This window comes from Chaetodon trifascialis, chromosome 22 (genome assembly GCF_039877785.1).
Source record: "Chaetodon trifascialis isolate fChaTrf1 chromosome 22, fChaTrf1.hap1, whole genome shotgun sequence".
Taxonomy (NCBI): Eukaryota; Metazoa; Chordata; class Actinopteri; order Chaetodontiformes; family Chaetodontidae; genus Chaetodon; species Chaetodon trifascialis.
In genome coordinates this window covers 16732587-16752914 of record NC_092077.1, presented here as the reverse complement: position 1 = coordinate 16752914, position 20328 = coordinate 16732587, and the positions used below count along the sequence as shown (strand labels likewise).

At 43.0% G+C, this 20328-nt stretch overlaps 1 protein-coding gene across 2 annotated transcripts in view; it reads right to left on the bottom strand.

Annotated features, from left to right (window-relative positions):
- Positions 1-1565: 1565 nt before the first annotated feature.
- Positions 1566-20328, bottom strand: part of lin7a (lin-7 homolog A (C. elegans)) — a 33469-nt gene continuing 14706 nt past the window's right edge. Inside the window, exons 3-6 of one of the 2 annotated variants that reach the window (XM_070991990.1) lie at positions 12608-12679; positions 7087-7296; positions 6440-6655; positions 1566-3413 (exon numbers count right to left, since the gene is read on the bottom strand). In XM_070991990.1, the coding sequence (XP_070848091.1) occupies positions 6440-6655; positions 7087-7296; positions 12608-12679 (498 nt within the window). In that variant the 3' untranslated portion in view covers positions 1566-3413. The remainder of the gene's footprint in view (positions 3414-6439; positions 6656-7086; positions 7297-12607; positions 12680-20328) is intronic. The other variant, XM_070991989.1, reaches the window with a different exon arrangement.

The window sequence follows — 20328 nt, the reverse complement described above, 5'->3', positions numbered from 1 at the left end:
GCAGACCGTGCTGCAGCGTCTGGTCCCGCACCAGCAGGCTCAGGGACAGCTTCGTCCTGCAGGCCATAAGACTGTTGAACTCTTGAGCTCATTACTGTCACTTTACTGCAGCACTGACACGCTTACATTCACATATTAAAGCAAAAAAGAGACATTTGACTGTCAGTTTGACAATGGAAGTGTATTTATTGCTCGTTTATTCATCTGTGTATGCTTGCTGCTTGATTTTATCATTACTGTACACCTGTCTACCACAGTATGATGTTAAATTTTGATATTTTTAATATTCTATTGCTTATATTTCAACCTCAGCGACTGCTTCATGGTGATTATTGTCATGTGATATCACTGTTAGGAGGCATGAAACGTTGGCAGCGTTAACGCTCTCTGTGCTATTTCAGGGCGCGGAGGTGTAGATAGAGGATTACAAAAGAGATCAAGAAGGCGATACGTTAGAAAGTGTTACTTAGAGACGCTGACCAGAAAACCAGCGCCGTTTAATCGTCTGTGCTTCGGCTCCAGTGTATCAGAGCTGAACCTGTCTTCATCATTAAACTCTCTGCTTTCATCACAGCTACAGTGTGATCTGAGAAGGTGTGAGATTCAGGCTCTCTGCACTCCTGGTTAACAGCCGTGGGCACAGGGGAGGGATTTGTCACCTGCATTAATGTCACCTGCTCTCTTGAGTTTTGTCACCTCAGGCTTTGGTCATTTGCTGCAGAATTGCTTATTCAGGGTGGAGAACAGCTCCAACAGGACTTAACAGTGTGTGCGACATGTTGTCGGGGGAGAAACAGCTCTGCTTTGTGCTTCTGCTGTCACCATTTGAGTGTAATACCTTCCGTTTACACGAGCCTCTCTATTGGTTTCAGTGTTGCTCTTTGTGGCGAGCTAACAAAAGGCCATTGACTCTCTGTTCCAGGGCTGCGAACCTGGATGAGCCTTCAGAGGTGGTGCACAAGGCTTAATCACTCCAGCTTCAGCAGCTGCACTTAGATCATGGGGTGCTATTGTGACAATTACCTCCTACACTGCGCACACACACATGCACGGAAATGACAGCTAATCTTTTACTTCATCATTCGCTGGTCGAATGTGGAGGACTGAATGAGGGATGTTGTTGGGCGCAGCGCGCAGAGGGAAAGCCAGGCGATGTTCAACAGTCAGGACACGTCAGAGGAGACATGGCAGATGTCCTGAGGTGACAGGTAAAGGTTTAAATCACAGGGCGGTCTCAGTGATCTCATAGTGTTCATAGTTTTACCTCACTGAGGCGATCAGTGAAGTGTCCTTGTTAAGAGAAATGAAGTTTTGGCTGTAAAATGTGTACTACTTCTACAGCAGGGCTTCATTTATGCTACATACAACTATATTCTTCTGGGGAATTTATCAACCTGAGTGGAGTACATCTAGATTTTTGCAAATTTTTATTTATTTTTTTTAAATAATTACTCATAATTAACGAATCAGTGCCTCTCTGGGTGTCAGAATGATAACACAGTTGCTCCTGTTCACAGTCTGCTAACTACTGAATGATTGCATAAAGAAAAAGGGTCGACACGGTGTTCACTGTACACAAGCACATAGATTTATTTATACAAATATAGTATGTATAACAATTGCATATCAACAGTTTGTTGTCTTTTTTTGAATCTTCACGGTAAGTACGGGACCATCAGCTTCAAAAATGTAAGTCAATTAAGAAAGAGTACCTGTGATTTAAAGATACAAAAAGGGATCTGTTGGAGTGTTTTGTACAACCTGAGCACGGAGGCGACCCAATGCAAAAGCTTTGGCATTAAGTGGCCTCGGCGCTAACGGGTTATTTAGGAAATGGCAACATGTGGCAGCGTGGCACGCGTTCTGCATGTAGAAGAAGAAAGTTGCTCTGCCGGACTTGTGCATTTAGATGTGACGCAGATCAGAAAGGATCCAAGGTGAAAATGAAATCCTCACTTTCAGTCATTAAATCCAAGATGCAACATTTTCGTGACAATGCAAACTTTAAAACTTCATCACAGCTTTTCATTCGCTGTTCTGAGCATGCAGCGTCTGGATTGGCTCTCCTCTCTCCGGGGGCAAAAAAAGGGAAGTGATGCATCTTAATGTTTTGGATTTGTTTGGGATAAAGACGAAGCAGCCTAAGCGGTGAAGCCTGGAACAAACAAGGAAAATAGCGCCACCTACGGGGAATGAAAAACGAGGAAGTGATCTGCAGTGCAAACAAAAGGAGGAGCGCTTAGCACCAACGATGGAGATGACAGAAGAATAAACTGGCGGCGGGGAAATGATTGTCAGAACAGAAACGCAGGGAGGAAATCTACTATGTGCTAATATCCAGCTGTTATACAATGAATCGATTTTAAATAATAATCTTAGAAAGAATACATAATATTTAAAAGGAACAATAAAACTTTATGATAAATCTCTGATCTCATAAACTATAAAATAGACACGTCTGGAAAATAAACATAATTCTAGCATATTTTAATTCCCAATGGAAACTGGTGACATTCTGTTAGTCTGCTTCCTCATTTCTGAGGGCTGATTTGTTAAAATCTCTTGGTTACATATATTTTCTCCATAAATTTCAGTCGGGAGTAGCTTACAAAGTCTGTTAATTAACGCAGTTATTGCACATTAATTGCTCATGCCACCTGTAAATCAATAATCTCTTTAAATGGCACAGAGGATTTGGACGAAGAAGCTGCCTTACAGTACATAAGACCCAGTTTGCTTTACAGTGATTTACATTTGCACCTACGCCATAAACTCTGTATATATGCATGTGTCCGATCATGAATTTAGTGGTGAAACGTAAAAACCGAAGGATGCGTGTTATTGCTAAACCTACAAGATACAAAATCTTTCCTGCTACAATATAGAAGGTAAAAAAGAGTTCACGTTTATCCAAAACAGGACGAGTCTGACACAAGAAAAGAAACCAATGGTCATTCATACAGAGACACAAGCACCAGTTGAGGAATCAATAGAAACACCACTGTACAAATGATATCTATGACAAAATGGCAAAGGTGCCACGGTGCGATGGACGCCTGTAAGCAACCGAAAATGGAGGAACGAAACAACAAAAACACAACTGAGGGGAGATCAAGTAAGAGTCACGACCGGGGGAGAACAACTTATAAAAGGGAATACAAAGTTAAAATGGACGACTTTCAGTGCGAGCCTCCCTCATACTTGTTTTTCAAAGCACCAATTTTAGGACAGACGGCTCTCTCTTTGTTTTTGCTCAGTAATCGGTGGTACACTGGAAGGGAGAGAGTGAAAGAGTCTTCTGCTTGGTTCCCTCCACAACGGAGAAGATTCCTTTGGGATCCTCAACACAAACAGACGGTCTTTGAGATCCACCTTTCCTCGCTCTCCTTCACTTCTTCTTCTTTTGGAACAACCTGCCGAACATAAACAAAGAGGAAGAGACTGAGAGCAATGCCTCAGAGCTCGCAGCCAGTTGAGACTGGATGTTTTATTCACTCTTATCAAGCTAATTCTGTACTGCCTGATGATTTTACTACACGATTAGAGCTTTTAATTGCTGCTTTGGTCTCATAACAGCTTCAAATCCTTGTAAATCCATTATCACAAACTTTTTAAGTTCCCCACGTACAATAGATTACTCTGTTCTGGGCGTGTATGCATATCAGGCCTGCCAACGCTAAAACCTCGCTTTATGCCATCACACTACTCAAATGTCATCCTGAATACAAGAAAGCTTAATCCTTAATTAAAAAACATAGCTCGCCATGTATCACCACACATAAAGCAACATCAGAAGAGATTACAGAGGCGGTCCACTGCTTACCCACGTTGAAGAGGACCTCCCTGCACCAATTAGATGTGTGTCTTCACCTGAGTATTGGGCCTGCAGGTGTGTGCTCGTGCTGGACTTTTAATTTGAAAGGCTACTTTTGGTGCTACGTGTCCTAATTTTCTTACACTTCCTCCACTATTGCTAACGTGTTTTTATGCAAGAAAACATATTTTCAGGTGCAGTTTATACACTTTTTTCAACAGGAAGTATAACAATTGAGTGTACTTGTAGCACGTCTGGTAGCTTTACTTCCTCTTTTCCCTTTTGACCTTTCCCTGGGAAGGGAAACAAGACGTTCGTACGTTTTGGAGATATAAAGTGTGATGAATTCTCATGTAGAAATCTGCTAATTAGAAGCGAGGTTTGTGAAGGCGTGTGTGTGGCAGTGCAGAGACAATGGTGGCTAGCATGGCGCATTCAGTGACTCGGTTCATTGTGTTGCATGAGAGACCCTGCGAATGCTTTGTCTTTGCTACAATCACAGGCAGGCTGTGTTGATGCTATTGCTGCTGCCTCGCAATAAACTGCTGGAAGACAAACCCTGCGAACCACAATACAACAAAACTCAGAGTTATACCCACCGCACAGGCTCTGACGACAGCAGTAAATTTTCGCTAACTAATTATCGATCAGGAGCTCAGATCTCGCTCCAGCTAGTTGTGCGATGTTTGTGCATGCGACAGAGACAAATTCCAGGCAAACCAGTTGTTTATGTCGCAGTCCTGTCTGCCTGTGTGTGTCACTTGGTCGGCAGTCTCTTGGCCGCCACAGCAAATCTCTGCGGTCAGCATGGCGGCATTGATAAAACACGATCCCTGTTCGGTTCCCTGTCTGTCGATCCACCACAACACACTGTTACAAGCTCCTAAATACCTTCCCAAGCTGCACTGTGCCAAGCCCAAGACAAGAGATATGCTTGAGGGATTTAGCATCAAACGGGCAGTGCCACAGAGATCTTGGCCACATGCCCGCCTGCAGTACGTCAGGGAATAATTCGAGAGGCCTGGGCCGAATTAACCGTAGCATGATCTGATTTAGCTTGTGTGATGACTGTCTGAAAAGTTTCTTCTTGCCTTTAAGTTATTTTCACACACTGAAAATATGGTTCAGTGTGACTGGCAGAGCTTTGTTCTAAATTTGGAGTGCATAAATATTGTCTAAAAGTATGCAGACCCTCCATCCAGCTGTAGCTTCCAAGTAACAGCATTGCAGGCTGCATCTGCTTATCCGCGTACCTGCAGAGCATGAGCCACAGATGTAATCGTTTTAAGCTTGAATAATTTACAGCCCGTACAGCAGAACCACTGGCAGAACACAGCAGGAGCAGCGACGTCTGCACAGAAGATACTGGCAGCTACATTTGCAAAATACGCCGCTGAGGTATGAGGCTTCGTGCTGATGGGTAAATGCCTGCTACCTGCACACGGGCCAATAAAAGCAGCTGCGTGGCAAAGCAGAGCACAGCGAATGTAAACTCAAAAGGAGAGTTGAGCCTGCTTCCATGTCACCTCCCTCCATCTATATTCCTTTGCTCTGTGCTTGCGCGATGGTAGTTTTTACACTTTCAGCGACTGAGCACTCTTATGAATTACAAAGCACTTCGTAATCAGCTGGAGTCAAAAATAGATGCAAAAGACGGCAGAATGATAAATGCTGAATGTGGAAATCTGCATCCACTCTCCCCTTTTCATTTGTTTTACTGCATTCCTGCAGTCCTAAAATAGCACACACTTCAGATCCAAAAGTCCATGTTGAAGCTCAAAGATAATCTGCGCTCATCTCCACTTGACCTCAGTCCAGTTCAGGCTCAGCTGCTTAGACCCGGACCCCAAGCCAAAATAAAGCCATGGGAGGCAGTGCCATACTGTGAATTTTGAGTTTCTAGATCAGTTATTGTTTTACTAAAAAAACAAAACAAAAACAGCAAATCTGTTGTTTGTTATTGCCGACTTTAAAATCATTTTAAAGTCATCATGATTGCTGCTATGGTGGGAAATGCACTTATTCCCTTTCTCTCAGTTAGCTTAGCTTAGCATAATGACTGAAAGCATGGGAAAACAGCTAAAAATCCACCAATCAACACCTCTAAAGCTCAAAGCCCACTTTGGTTTGTGTACAGATTAACAGATTTCTGGGGATTTCTGTGCTGTAAGTATTTTGTGGCGAACAGAAAATCCCCAGAAAACAGTCATTTTTACATTTCTGATTCTGGACCCAGCTAGCTGTTTTCCACTACTTTCAGTCTTAAGCTAAGCTAACCGCTAAGTGTGCTTTAGAGGTGCCAGTGGATTTTGTTTTTTTCTGTGCTAAGCTAAGATGAGTGTGTCCTGTAGCCTCAGTGCACCCAGATATAAGCACATGTGACTGTTTTGAAGTTTTCAGGCTTAAAATTTGAGGTGTTAATTGCAGTTGACCAACTTCTTAACTTAAACGTATGGAGCTGCGTGAATGTAAAGCACCATATGATGAAACAAGCACGTTCTTCCAGTGCGTCCCAGCCAATTAAAAGTTGAGACTGGCCTTCATTCATCCTCTTCTTCTTTGGTGCTGGCTCCTGGTGTCCCGCCTCCAGTCACCCCTCACCCTTAAAGCAATGAAGCGCCTCACCTACGACATGTGGTTCTGCTGAGAGGTCAGGTTCTGCTGCTGCTGCTGCTGCATGAGGAGCTGCTGCTGCTGGCGCCGCCGGGCCGTGCGGAGCTTCTCAAAGCGAGCCTCCATCTCCTCCAGCACTTTGGGAGTGTAGCGAACCACCAGCTTCACGCTGTCCTTGGCCGCCTTCAGCAGCTCCACCGCTTTCTCGTGGTGCTCGCCTTCCACACTCTGCGGGAGGTCGAGAGACAGAGAGAAAGAGTGGACTTTTTGAAGGAGGCTGATTTGAATATATTCTTAAAAATAGCAACTCGTCTTGGGGAAGAAGGAGTACTTCCTTCATTTTTAATACCCCGTGATATTACGTGAAAATGAGCAGGCTTAGTCGGTGTAATTCAGGTCTCTCGAGTGGTTGAAGAAGTGTTTCTGCTCCTTCCTCAAGACATGTGCAGCACTTTGATCTCAATAGCGCTCCTGACTGTTGACTCACATATCAAACTGGAAATCAAACACTCCTCCTTATTGGAATTGAGGATATATTTTGGAGGCACGCTTAAATAATAAATAAGGGCAGAAAAGCTTATCAGTGCTCTGCCTCCAATCCATATATCAAGACTCCGTCTCTGTGCGGCGTATCAGAATGTGAGACTGGCTCGACCTACCACGCCGTTGACAGACAGCAGCTGATCCCCTCGCTTTAGGCCGCCGTGCCTCTCAGCCACGCCTCCGGGGATGATGCGGGAGATGTAGATAGGTGAGTTCTGCTCCTTGCCGCCCATCACGTTGAAGCCCAGCCCTTCCTCCGTCTTAGGCAGCTCCACCACCCGTGGGTGGGAGTGACCTTCGCTGGCTGCGAAGGCTGCAACTGTGGCCTGGCGGAGGAGGAGCAAGGCAGGGTTTGATGAAAAAAACGCAATTATCTTACTGTTAACTATCAAAAAAGCCTAAAAATATACATATTTAGTTTGAGAAATTATACAGGATAGACAAAAGAATTCCTGCCAGCCTCAACATGATTTCCTTTCTTTACCTGCATGTTAAGTGGGTAATTTGCTTCTATGATTTGAGACACATTACCGACATCCTTATGGTCCAACATCTTACATTTACATTACATTTTTTTTGTTAGTAGAGCTTGTTGGTGGTTGCACACAGTCAAGAGGAAAACAAAACAAAACATCATAACAGTCTGTCTGTGGACCTTTGAACGTTTCCTGCAAATGCTGCTCTCAAAGGTCAAGAATCGACTTCAGCGCTCAAATACATCTTCTTTGGCAGAGCATCTTAAAAACAAAGCAAACATATTTGTCACTTGAGACAACAGGGAAATGTAGTCCTGCTTCGCTCCACTCTCTCTGGACAGCAGTCTTCAGTTCACAGTTGGGAGTCACTATCAACATGGGAAAGTTAAGCCTCCATCACTGCACTGAATATTTTGATCATTGTAATCAAGGCGTCTCATCCCAATGCAAATGTGCAAGCCCGCATCAACATAACACTTTTGAGACGGTAAAAGTCTCGCAGTCTTCTACATTACGCTCACAGTGACTGCAAAGGAGGAAACCAATTTTGAAAGTATTACAAAATGACGGTGAAGGTGGACGGCTATAACAAAGCCTCAGGATTTAGTCAGGGCCGGGGATTTAGACTCCACATGAGAAGTTCTCTGGCTCTCTAAGCACATGGATTAACACATCCAAGTTCACGCTGGAGGAGCAGCCAGACAACTTTCACCCTCTGTATCCCTACCAGCTGGTTGATGTTGCTCTCTGGCTATGGGGTTCCTTTGAACCCCAAGCCAAGCTCCCCGCTCCTTGTACATTCAGAACAAAGCACCCAGGAGCTTGTTAGCCGAGCCTGGGAAAGCTAATGGCAGGCGAACAGAGAAAGAGACACCACGTGGCTGCTGATCCACAGATGAATTGCCACAGGTGCCTCGCTGTCAAGTCGACATCATCTATGATACGTGAGGTAGATGGGGAAAAAGGGAGGGTAAAAAAGCAGAGGAGGGGAGGTTCTGTCAGAAGCTTTTGCAGATGTGTATCCAAATTCCCCAGCAGCAGACAAGTATCTTGGCACTTTGAGGTCTTTGATGCTCCCTCCAGGCAGCACCTCCATCTCTGCTCTCTGCTCCATATTCATATGCATTTTCATATCAGCGTTCATTCCTGCTCAAACTGTTTTGCTCATTTCTCTCTTCTCTCCCGCTGCCCGTCTTAATCTGGTTATTGTAATCTACCAACTTCCCCTCTCCCTGCCTTCTCTCGCCCTGTCCTCCTTTTCTTCCTCTCCTCCTCCCTCCCTCTCAGTCCCATTGTGAGGCTAAGAGGCAGCTCCTCAGCATGCATGCCGTCGCCTCCCAGACCTCACAGCACATCGACCTTCACAACTTTATCTGGCGTTCTGTGAACAAAAAAACAATCTGGCAGATGGCCGGCGCCTCTCAAACACAGGAGGCATTTTAAATGCAAAAGCTTGCTAGAGGATACTTATTTGGTAACCACACTAGACTGTACAGCAGGGCTTAATATATCACTCGATCATCAGCTCTCATTATTTTCTCTTGAGCCCATGCAGCCCTGATAGTCCCCGTCTCTATTAAGATCAGTAATAATGGCCTCGAGCCAAGAATTAGAGGCTGGATTGATTTAATTAATGAAGCAATCAAAGAGAATCGAATGGTTCAGGTGAAACACAAATCTCAGCTGCCAGGAGATTTGCCGTCTCACCAGATAAAGTATGAGAGGCCGATGAACAGAAGCATGTTTCACATATTTCGTCACCATTACGCCGGCAGCTTATAGACTTCATTTCCAATACCGCTGCTACAGTATGCATCCCTTTTATTCTCAGGCTATGTTTGATATTGATTGAATGCAATTGGCACCGTGGCCGGGCTTGGTGATTCTCTCTGAAGAGAATAAAAATGTCTAAAAATATCCAGTGCTCCCAGTTTAGCGCGTGCCCACAGCTAAGCCAGCTCAGGCCATTAGCTGTGTGCTTAATTGCCCAGTGGATGTGCAATTTTAATGCAGATTTAGGAGCAGTAACTTCTCAAAGTTTGGGGAAAAGAAAGAAAAGTAAGAAGGAGTTTTAAAGCTGCTTAAATCATGTCTTCATGGTTGCTCCAGGCTCAGAAAAAAGAGATGGAAACTTCTTTTTTGCCCAGCTTAACCATCACAATTTTTCTGTAGAGTGAAATTCACCTAGTCAATAATAAAAGTGTACTTTTTGAGATCAGACAATGGTGCCCACCCCACAAATGACAGGAGATATTCCAAATGCAGTAATATGTAATGGCAGAAATTAATAAGATAATGTTAATGCCTCATACTGTGCATCCTAAATACTTGGATATAGTTGGAAATGTGCTTATTCCCTTAAAAGAGTGAAATGAGAACATGGATATCACTCTCGCCTGTGCATGAAGTACAAAGCTAGAGCCAGCAGCTGATTTTCTTAGCTTAGCTTAGCATATACTGTAGAGTGGAAACAGGCTAACAGCTAGCCTGGCTCGCTCCAAAGTTTAAGAGGTGATTAACCTAGCTTAAACGGCTAGTGGAAGCAGGGGGAAACAGCTAGCCCTTATGAGGTGATTAGCCTAGCTTAAACAGCTAGTGGAAGCGGGGGAAACAGCTAGCCCTTATGAGGTGATTAGCCTAGATTAAACAGCTAGTGGAAGCAGGGGGGAAACAGCTAGCCCTGTTCGCTCCAAAGTTTAAGAGGTGATTAGCCTAGCTTAAACGGCTAGTGGAAGCAGGAGGAAACAGCTAGCCTGGCTCGCTCCAAAGTTTAAGAGGTGATTAGCCTAGCTTAAACAGCTAGTGGAAGCAGTGGGAGACAGCTAGCCTTTATGAGGTGATTAGCCTAGCTTAAATAGCTAGTGGAAGCAGTGGGAGACAGCTAGCCTTTATGAGGTGATTAGCCTAGCTTAAACGGCTAGTGGAAGCAGGGGGAAACAGCTAGCCCTGTTCGCTCCAAAGTTTAAGAGGTGATTAGCCTAGCTTAAACGGCTAGTGGAAGCAGGGGGAAACAGCTAGCCTGGCTCGCTCCAAAGTTTAAGAGGTGATTGGCCTAGCTTAAACAGCTAGTGGAAGCAGTGGGAGACAGCTAGCCTTTATGAGGTGATTAACCTAGCTTAAATAGCTAGTAGAAGCAGGGGGCAACAGCTAAGTTCACATAAACACCTTCCAGCACAGCTAAAGCTCACTAATTAACATGTTTTATCTTGTTTAGTTTGTACACAAATGTAAAAACACCTGCATCTGGCTGTTCTCCCAAAATATGTTCAGCATGTTACTCTTAAACCACAAAGTCAGCCCTTGCTTCCAGACTTTATGCTAATCTAAGATAATCACCCGCTGATCCTAAATCCATACTTAATGCACTGACTGACATATGAGAGGTATTAACATCGAACTCTCAGCGAGAAAGTGAATAAGCGTGTTTATCTGTATGTTGAGCTTTTCCTTTAACCAGGTGTTCATTTGCAATTCACCAGACTCTCCACTATTGTGCTGCGGGCAGAGTGCTGGATGGAGGAGCCAACAAAGCAGGACAGATCTGGTCATTTGAAGCCTCACGTAATCTCTCTGCATACTCACAAAGACACACATCCCTCTGCTTTTGTCATCCATTTCTATGAACATCATCCACCCACTCCATGTGATGTACTGAAGAGGAGTGGACCCAGCTGGACACTGAATCACAAAAGGACAGAGAGGTGCTCTCATCTCTTCCTCTCCACGCATCTCATCATCCTCATCCTCCTTATGAAATCAGGCAAGCCAGATCTCTTTGTTGTCTTTCACAAAGGCTCGTGCCTCTCACAGGTGAGGCACTGATGAGAAGTCCTGCTCAAGTGACCGGGTCAAGCTCTCGACTGTGCATCAAAATATCTTATCCATTAACACTGCGCCTGGAAATGACCTTTCTGATTTTATCCTTCACCTGTGACAACAAAACATATCTGCCTGAAATAATAAATGATTCAGTGGAACAAGCAAAGATATAAAGAAAGCGTGATATCTTTCAGTTATTGACATCTTATATGCGTCACATCAATGAGCAGATGCGAGCTGTCATCTCTTCAGAAGTCTGATCCGAGCTGTGGATCAGGATTAAATCAAAGCCTGCAAAGTGAATATAGAAATAGCTCATTTTGGTTTGACTTGAATTCACGCTAAAGACTTTGATCAACAAGAACACAATGAAGAAATCAATCCAACCCGGTGAGCCGTCACTCGGTTGTGACAATACCAAAGCAAATGTGCTTTTATCATTACATGTTTTTACGGAGTCATTTTTCATCCAGGTTGTGTAACAGGATAAAAAGTGACATCGCAGGCAAACAAAATGTGTGTCCTATGGGAGAAAAGCAGATTAAAGATGGGAATCTGGTTTCTGCTCATCTGATGACTCAGGGTGAACGTTATGTGGAATTGAGGAAAGATTTATGGCTCAAATCACAGACATTAAGTAAGTGAAGATCGTTGAATCAAGGATGAAGAGCTGGGAATTGAAGAAGAGGGGGCTTTTAAGACATTACATTTTTAATATGCTGTCAGTCTTTGTTTTGGGAAAATACATGTCTGATTTTGATGCTAGCATTAATTGCATTGATGAAAATGTAACGTAACCTTAAACCCTCTGATAAAAGCCACAGATTAAATCAAAGTTTAGTCCATATCTCGCCAAATAAGTACCAAGATATCCTGTTCAGTGCTCTGACAACATGATATGTTCATTACTTATGCTTACTTTCAATCTTAAAGTAGCACTTACAGGCAGAAAATTTAATTGCAGTTATTCGGACTAATCTCTCACATATGCAGCTAGATGGGAACATCCTGTGTAAATACAGCCAATCATGAAGGTCAACAATGAAACTGTGATATGGCGACAAAAATATATTTACGGTAGTGCTTTAGCATGTGGTATTGAGGTTCAGCCTTTTGCCTTGATCCAACAAAGTCGGTAAATGCTTAATTACACACACGCTCTTAATGAGGGCCATTAGCAAAGTAGAACACTCGATTTTGTTCTGCTTAGGCCAGAAGAAAAGATGAGAACGACATCGTTGCGTAATGTGATTTAACAGGTCGGCACATTCATTGCAGTCATAATGAATGTTTTTGTAATGCAAATAATAACTCAGATCCAGATCTCTAAAGCAGGTCTTACCTTAGCCGTGGCCCTCGCCTGGTACTCCGGACAGCCATTCACTGTAATTGTTTCATGCATGTACTGGTACACCTGACAGAAATGAAGAGAGGCAGGTGTTATAATTATGTTTCACATGGTTGAAAACTGAAATCACCTCGCTGCGTCTGAGCTCAAACAGTTCATTTCCATAGTCAAATAATGGGGTTCCTTCACAGCTGGCTGTACTGACACGTTCTGCATTAACAAGCTGACTGATGGAAAACATCCAGCACTCGGGCTCAGAGTCGTCCACTTCCCAAAGATAGCCAAAAAAGTCTGTTTACATTCATGTGACACATGCAAACAATGTGGAAATTTCCTTATTATGCCCACATGTGTATATGTAGGTGAGCATGGGCAAATTAAAGATTATGTCAAATTCAATAAGACCAGAATGTAAAACTGAATCCCTTTGAAATGTGAAGACAGCAGCGAAGTGAGACGCCTTTCAGAGCAGATAAGAGAATATTTCAATTACTGTATTAAGGGAGTTATTGGGTCCCAGCCTTGAATATTACATAATCTTAGCCTTAACATAATGCAGCTCATGTGTGCAGCACCTTATGCATGCATTACTTAAGTAAGAAGTAAGAAAGTAAGAAAAGATCTTAACTCTTCGCTCAGGAAACGGAGGCACAAGCTGGTCCTGGACTTGTGCAGACAGCACAAAAAGTCTCCAGAACACAAAGTGATACATTACTGCTGGGTCTGAATCGGTGCCAAGATATGGGTTGCTGTATAGCCATTTGGGTGAAAAACAAGGTTTTGTGCCTATTCGCTGAGGCAGACAGAATCAATGCAGACAGCTGACCTTTCCAGTTAAGACGTGTCTTTTATAGACATTTTATAACTGAACTTGTTCAAAGAGTAGAAGAGGGAAGAAGGCAGTGTTGAATGAGGATGTGTGGTTAATATACTGCAACACAAAAGTACCCGTCTCTGGGAGGGAAGTCTTGAACGCTGCTGTTTAAAAAGAGTTTTCAGATTTTATTTGCCACTTCCCTCCAGCGCTGAAACCAAATAATGAACCTGACAATAGGAGATGAAAGCTTGAAATGATTGAGATGTATGAGCTGATTGGAAAAAGCCTCTGAAGGAATGTTTTTTGCAGAGCAATGATGGAGCACAAACACGTCCGCTTGTTTTAATGTTACATTTGTGGCAGTTTATTGAGCAAATGAGCAAATAAATCCTAATCAGAGTAGTGATTCTGTACATTTGTCAGTGCAAAACAAACTTGAAACTATTGTCCATGACATATCAGATGCTGTGGCTCAGAGATGAATTTTAATCATCTGTTTCCGCTCACTAGATGATGTCTCTCATCAAAGCATCGCAGCTTGCCTGCAAGCGAACGCGCCTGGTAGCTTTGACGTACCACAGAACAGCATTACAAAGGCCCCGCTTCTCTGAATCATCAAAAGGATGTATACTTATAGGGTACAAACCCTGAGATATTTGCAAGTAGAGATCTCAGAGTGGAGAAAAAATATCCCTGAGCTTCTGTTGTCTTGTTTGCTCATGAATCTCAAAGACCAAATGAGCAGCTTTGTGGAGCGCGGCTCTACGTTTCAGACTGCAACACATTTTTGGAGATTTATAGCGCTGATGCATTCGGAGAATGCAGCCTGCAGTCCACACGGGGACTCAACTCCCAAATGACACCTTTTCCCGAGGACTTCTTCCACCTTTGCACTTTTTGAGGCTGAGCACAGCTTTATAAATGCCATGGAAGGTTTTCAGGCCTCTGTCTGCCTGCAAAGTGGCTTCCTTTCTCCCTCCGCTATCCTTTTTCTAAACACTACAGCTACTGCTAATTACACCGATTCATTCTACCTGTAATTGTCTCTCGTTCTGATTCATTCAGACATGGAATCAGTGGCATTGCTGGCTTCATCTATCTGTTAAAGTAATGGCTTTCAGGCCTGCAAACATTGGTCTCTGTTACATAAATGTTTAGTAATGGCTCTTTTCAAACAGGACGGGAGTGCTACAGATAGAGCAGCAGTGCTCATACGATATTTGGCATCTGCGTGAGAGGGAGCAGCAGCACAGCAGTGGGTTAAATTAGAGTTCTCAGCTCTCTCACAGGGTGCATCAGAGATGGATTTTACACTTACTTATTTTGCAGTTGAAAGCTTAATTAATGACCATTGTGCGTGTGTTGGAAACTGCTTTCTGATGAGCGGATGCACTAATAAATGTTGCATTCTTTCCTCATTTATTAGATGGAATATACGATTCTGCTGCATGTCTAACACAGTCTGACAGTGCTGAAGCATAGTTAAAAAATAGAAAGACATGAGGTTTCTTTTTAAGTCCTGTTTGCTCACACTGAAGTTTTTGGTGGATATTCAAAGAAAATTAAACATTTATCTTGTATTATATAACCATAAAGCACCATTAATTGATATTTTGGAGCAAAAGAAGCTGAAAACACAACATCCCTTTATCAAGTAGCGAACATTTACACACCCTGCAGACATTAGCATTCAATGTCTTGTTTCTGCCACCTGGTGAATATTCAGTCTCCATTTAGTCCATTTTTGTCTCCAGTTCCTCCTTTGTGGAAATAATTTGGCTCTTTAGTGGCTAAGCTGGGTTTTTAGAGCTTTTCGCCAAAAACAGCTGCCTGCTACACCTGCAAAGTAAAGCAGCAGGCTGGAAAAGCCAAAACGATGAGCTGAAAGATGCTAAAACGCTAGGTAGAGGATAGCAGAAGTGCAGAATCAGGTGTGTGGATTGAGCACTATGAGCGACCCCTTTCACATACATGTTTAATTCACTGTTATTAAAAAAGACAGTAACATGGGTTTAATATTAATTTTCTTTCTATGATGATAATTAACTGCGCACATCCAGTTTCTCTCTGCATGTTCCCTGAATGTTGAGCCCTGCATAACAGAGCCATGACAAGGAACAAATAGCTGTGTGCTTTTGAATGTCCCTCTGCTCTTGTTGTGTCTCCACTTTGCTCTAAAAAGGCCAGCTATCCTGCAGGCATCTTTTCAATTCCCCTTCTGACGTCTTCGCTGTCCATCACTACAACACCGACACCTTCAGCCAACCCCTTTCTACATGTTTTCCTCTGGCCTTGTTCAGCAGTGGATTGTGGCGAAGCACAAACAGGCGTTATTCCTGATAGGATACGGACACTGGCACCTACAAGGCCGGGGAATGCAGAGTGATGCCTGTGGGGCAAACTAAGATGACACTGCTTGTAACCATGGCTTCCTGCTTCCTCTACTGACTCAGAGAGACTGAAAGGATGCAGGGGGATGGGCTGGAAAACCAGCACAGGGCTTAACAATACACTTTGCCTCTCGGTGGTGCTGACCGTGACGCAGAGGGAAAACACTGAACTTGCACGGGCTGACTAAAAGTACCTTTCATCCTTTAACTTAATGTGACGTGGGAATCGCCGTGGAATCAACACAAATCCTCCGCCCTCGCTTTGCTGTGGCATCCATAAAAAACAACGCACTCAATTAAGTTGATTGAAAATCTCTGCTGAAGTGGAAAATCAACTGCAATGTGAAAGCTGATGAGAGATGCGATCGCTCTCGCCGTGCTTTTTGCACTTCCTGCGTTCGTCATGTGGGACTCTCTAACCCAATATACTGCGAATTCCCACTCTCCATCATTTCCAGCTGGTTAGCTCTCCCAGTCATTTCGTCTTGTGTCCTTCCTTTCCCATTTGCAAGGCTGATTGACCCTGACAACTCATTCAAGCTGATGCAGTGAGACTAACGCACAGATCTGAGATCCCGCCCCCCCTCCCCGCCCGTCATTGATGAACGTGGCGGAGAAAGACAACCAGCTCATCAAACTCTCTCTCTTTGTCATTTATCCCAACACTGCTGAACACACTCTTTTCCCTGCTGTTCATTCTTCATATTGACAGGCGCCCTGTCATCCATAACAAGGCTGATTCATGTTTGGTAAATTCTACCGACGCAGTACAGGATCAGGTCTGGAGGTGGGCTTGCAGTCAGGATATGTATGTTCATCTGAACGGGCTCTGCATTGGCCCAGCAGACTGTGAAATGGGCTACATCACGTATGTGCCTGCGGAGGAAAGAATCATATCACACAAGGCCCGGATTTGAAAGAAAGGTCATCTGTGATAATGAAATGTCACAGAGGTGTGTGTGATCAAAATGAATAACAGGAGGGCAGGACTTTAGCAGTTTAACCTGTGTTTTATGGCTCTTTTAACTTGAGAGTGGTTAATACTGATGGATGACACACAGGAAAGAGAAGTAAGGGCAGTCAAAATGAGTTAGAATATGATTTAATCCCAACAAGGCTTTAAGTGGAGGAAAACTGGCCCCGTTACAGGATTAGACCAGTGTCATGCTAGTATTACACCAGTTTTGCTTTTTTTTATTAGTTTTTACAGACTCATGAATACATTTTTGCTCTTCCAGGTGGCGACTGGATTCATATTAGTGTCATTATGTTATTGAAATTGCGTCTATCATTCTGTAGTCGAAACTGCTGTTTTCTTCCAGGGCGATGCGTTCAAGAGCTGGTGGAAAGCTCTGACATCTGAGATTTTAAATAAGTTTTAAAAATCGAATCCAAAAACCAAATTATATGCAAAAATTGAAGTAGTGACAATGAAGTTATTTTTAAGTCTCTGCAAATTAAAATGAATGGGAATCAATGGCTGTCTACAAAGCAGGAACAAGCACATCCAAAGACAACACTTTGATGAATGTTTGTCGGTGATGTAAAGGACACTTTATGTATCTACGTAGCAGTAAGTGGGATGAAACTCTGATTCTTCAAAGTGAAGTTGAAAACAGATCTTTTCGTGCCTGAAACAGAAGGACGCCAAGAACTGGAAGAACAGATCATCCGATAATTGAAGCCTGTGGTTGTGAACGCTCCCTCCTGTCACAAACAAACACATTCAAAAACACTCTTGCATGTCAGACCATTAAATCCAGCCACACTGCTGCTTTGCCTGTGAGACTCCCCCCCACCGTGGGCCCGTCTCCTGATTGTTTCCGATACAAACAGAGGACACAGCTGTTGAGAACTGCGATATTCCACCACAACAACTCCTTTAATGCTCTGCGTAACAACAATAATAATCTACACTATGCAATAGCAGCACGTCCAACCTGTCCTCCAGCTGGCTCAGCACCACAGAGGGAAGCTGTTGTATTATCGGCTCTCACAAACCTGTAATCGACTATAACCCATAGTCAGCTTTGCAGTGGCCCACTTAAATCCCAGAGCATCCCCGATGGTTTCTGTGGTGACTGCGTTTAGCCTGCTGTTTGTGGGTGAAGTGGGGTGCATCTTTGCCTCTTGGCAAAGGGCATCTGCTGCTGCTGCTGCTGAGGCCCTTTTAAGAGCTTTTTGAGAGTCATTGTCATTGCACTCCAGTGACTGGCACTGAGATCAGTCAGCCGGTCGCCAGACGTACACTTGGTGTCAGGATGTGCCAGGCTTCCCCAATCAGGCCGGAGCAGAGCTGGACCCAGTGAAAGGAGAGGACTAGTGCTTTCTTCCTCTCTGTCACTTTGTGTGATGTCAAGGGTTTTTTACGTAATGTTCTGTCAGAAGCTATTCCTCGTAATTGGTGTTATTGCCAGTGTTGGCAAACATTTCATTATTATGAGACACTGGCTGAAAAATAGATGAACCCCCACATTTATTGAATAAAGCTTTTAATGAGTTTCAATGAGAAACATGCTGAAAGGATTACAGAAATATAAGTATATTATGTAATTGATGGAGGCCCATTCACTGACCTCTATTCCACGTAGAAAAAATACATATTTGTTGTAAGTATTCTGAGTAGAAATATATGTCAGGTAAACAGTAATAGTAAAGTACAATTATCTCAAAGTAGGTTTTTGTACTACTTTTAAGTGATACAGCTTGTTTGACACGGGCTGTCAAGATTTAACCTCTTTGAAGCTCTATTGCCTCCTAAAAATTATGCTCATACAAACTAATTTGCATCAGTAAGAGCATTTTGTGGGAAACATAATGCAGCCCAGATTGTGGGGTGGTTTTTTTTTTTTTCTTATCAAAACAAAGAGGTAATGTGCTTACTGAACAGATCTGCAAAATGTTCACTGTCAACTTACCTCATTTGTTTTCCTACAATATCCTCCCTTGGCAACGAAAGCATGATCAACATGACCTTATGGTCATATTTTGGTTACTAAAAGCACTTGGATAAAGTTAGGGAACGATTGTGGTCTTGGTTAAGTACTGAAAAGGTCAGGGCTGTATAAAACACAAGATTGCCTCAACCTTTTATATTTTTAATTAAATTCAAGATCTTTCTGACCATAACCTTTAATGGTTTCAGACACCTAAACCTGTCAAAGCTAGCTTATGGTGTCAAGCGTCAAATCCAGTGCTTACTGTTTCTACGTATGACCTCTGTTCTGTCGTGCTAAATGAAACGGAAATTAGTTTCCTCTATCATGTGTTTAGCAAAGAAACTGTATAAAAATGTATTTTTTAGGCGAAAGGATTTCTTATATTGCTTCCGCAAGGCTCCACGACCATGCTAGCAGCTCTGTGAGCTAAATGCAAACACATCTTAGTCTACCGTGTTAGCATGCTAATATTTGCTTGTAACTTTTTACAATTCTTTGTGAGTGCCTGATACAATGAATGTCAGCATAAAGTGTCATCTTAACCCGTCTGATAGTTGACCCGCAGACCGGCACTGCCATTGCTAATGTACGGTTGTTAGCATTGCTATTAACTCACCTGTATTGTAAATTAGCATTCAAACTAGCATTCAAATAATATGAGCCCTGTTTGCAGCTGTGTTTCAATTTGTAGGGTTACTTTGTTTACCCTCTATAAATATCTATGCTACAAACAGATGGTACTAGAAACTTTTATGGCTTAAAAAGTGAGTTTGGTGAAGCAGAGACCTTAGCAGTAGGCTGAGAAATCCTTGAGTCACTGATCAATATTTCAAAATATATGTCGGTTATTTTGTGCTCTGAAGCAGTAAAATCTCATTTAATGTCCCTTTAATTACAACACAATTCCCTCCAGATAATAAAGTTGAGCTTCTCCCTGACATACTGATCGAGTCTGCTGCTAATTGTCTGCTTTCATTCCAGGATAATTTACGTGTTCGCTCTGTTTACAATTAACTTGCAACGCGGACGCCATTGTGGCATCTGTCGTCCGTGTCTCTGCACTGCAAACTCCTGTTTGCTCAACAATTACATGTCACTGGGTGATGCTTCACAACAGACAGGACACTCAATATACCAGATCTGTGGTTATCAGCCTGTGTAGTGGTGTCATGTAGAGTGAATGCTCTCGTTTGTTTTCTAGCCAGTCCTCCTGATGAATGGTGGTAAGCTGATGGATCAGTGGGTGGCGGTTCTGCTCGCATGTGAATGAAAGCATTTTAATAAGAGGAGAAAAACAAGAACTCACACAAAATGTGATTAAAACCCATTTCTAATGGTGATTTGCTTAATTAAAATTTAGTGTAACAAGCTTATCAAGTTTATGAAATGCAAATAATGTTTTCTGGCCTTGTGATGATTTTAATGTTTAAAAATTCACTGTACCTCCGGGTTTTGTTTTTCAGCTCCAGCGGCACTAAGACAATATTACAGTAGTAATAATCTCTGATATTTTCATTATGCTGCAGTCATTTTCAACTGATGTAACAACAGTGACATAAAGGTATGCTC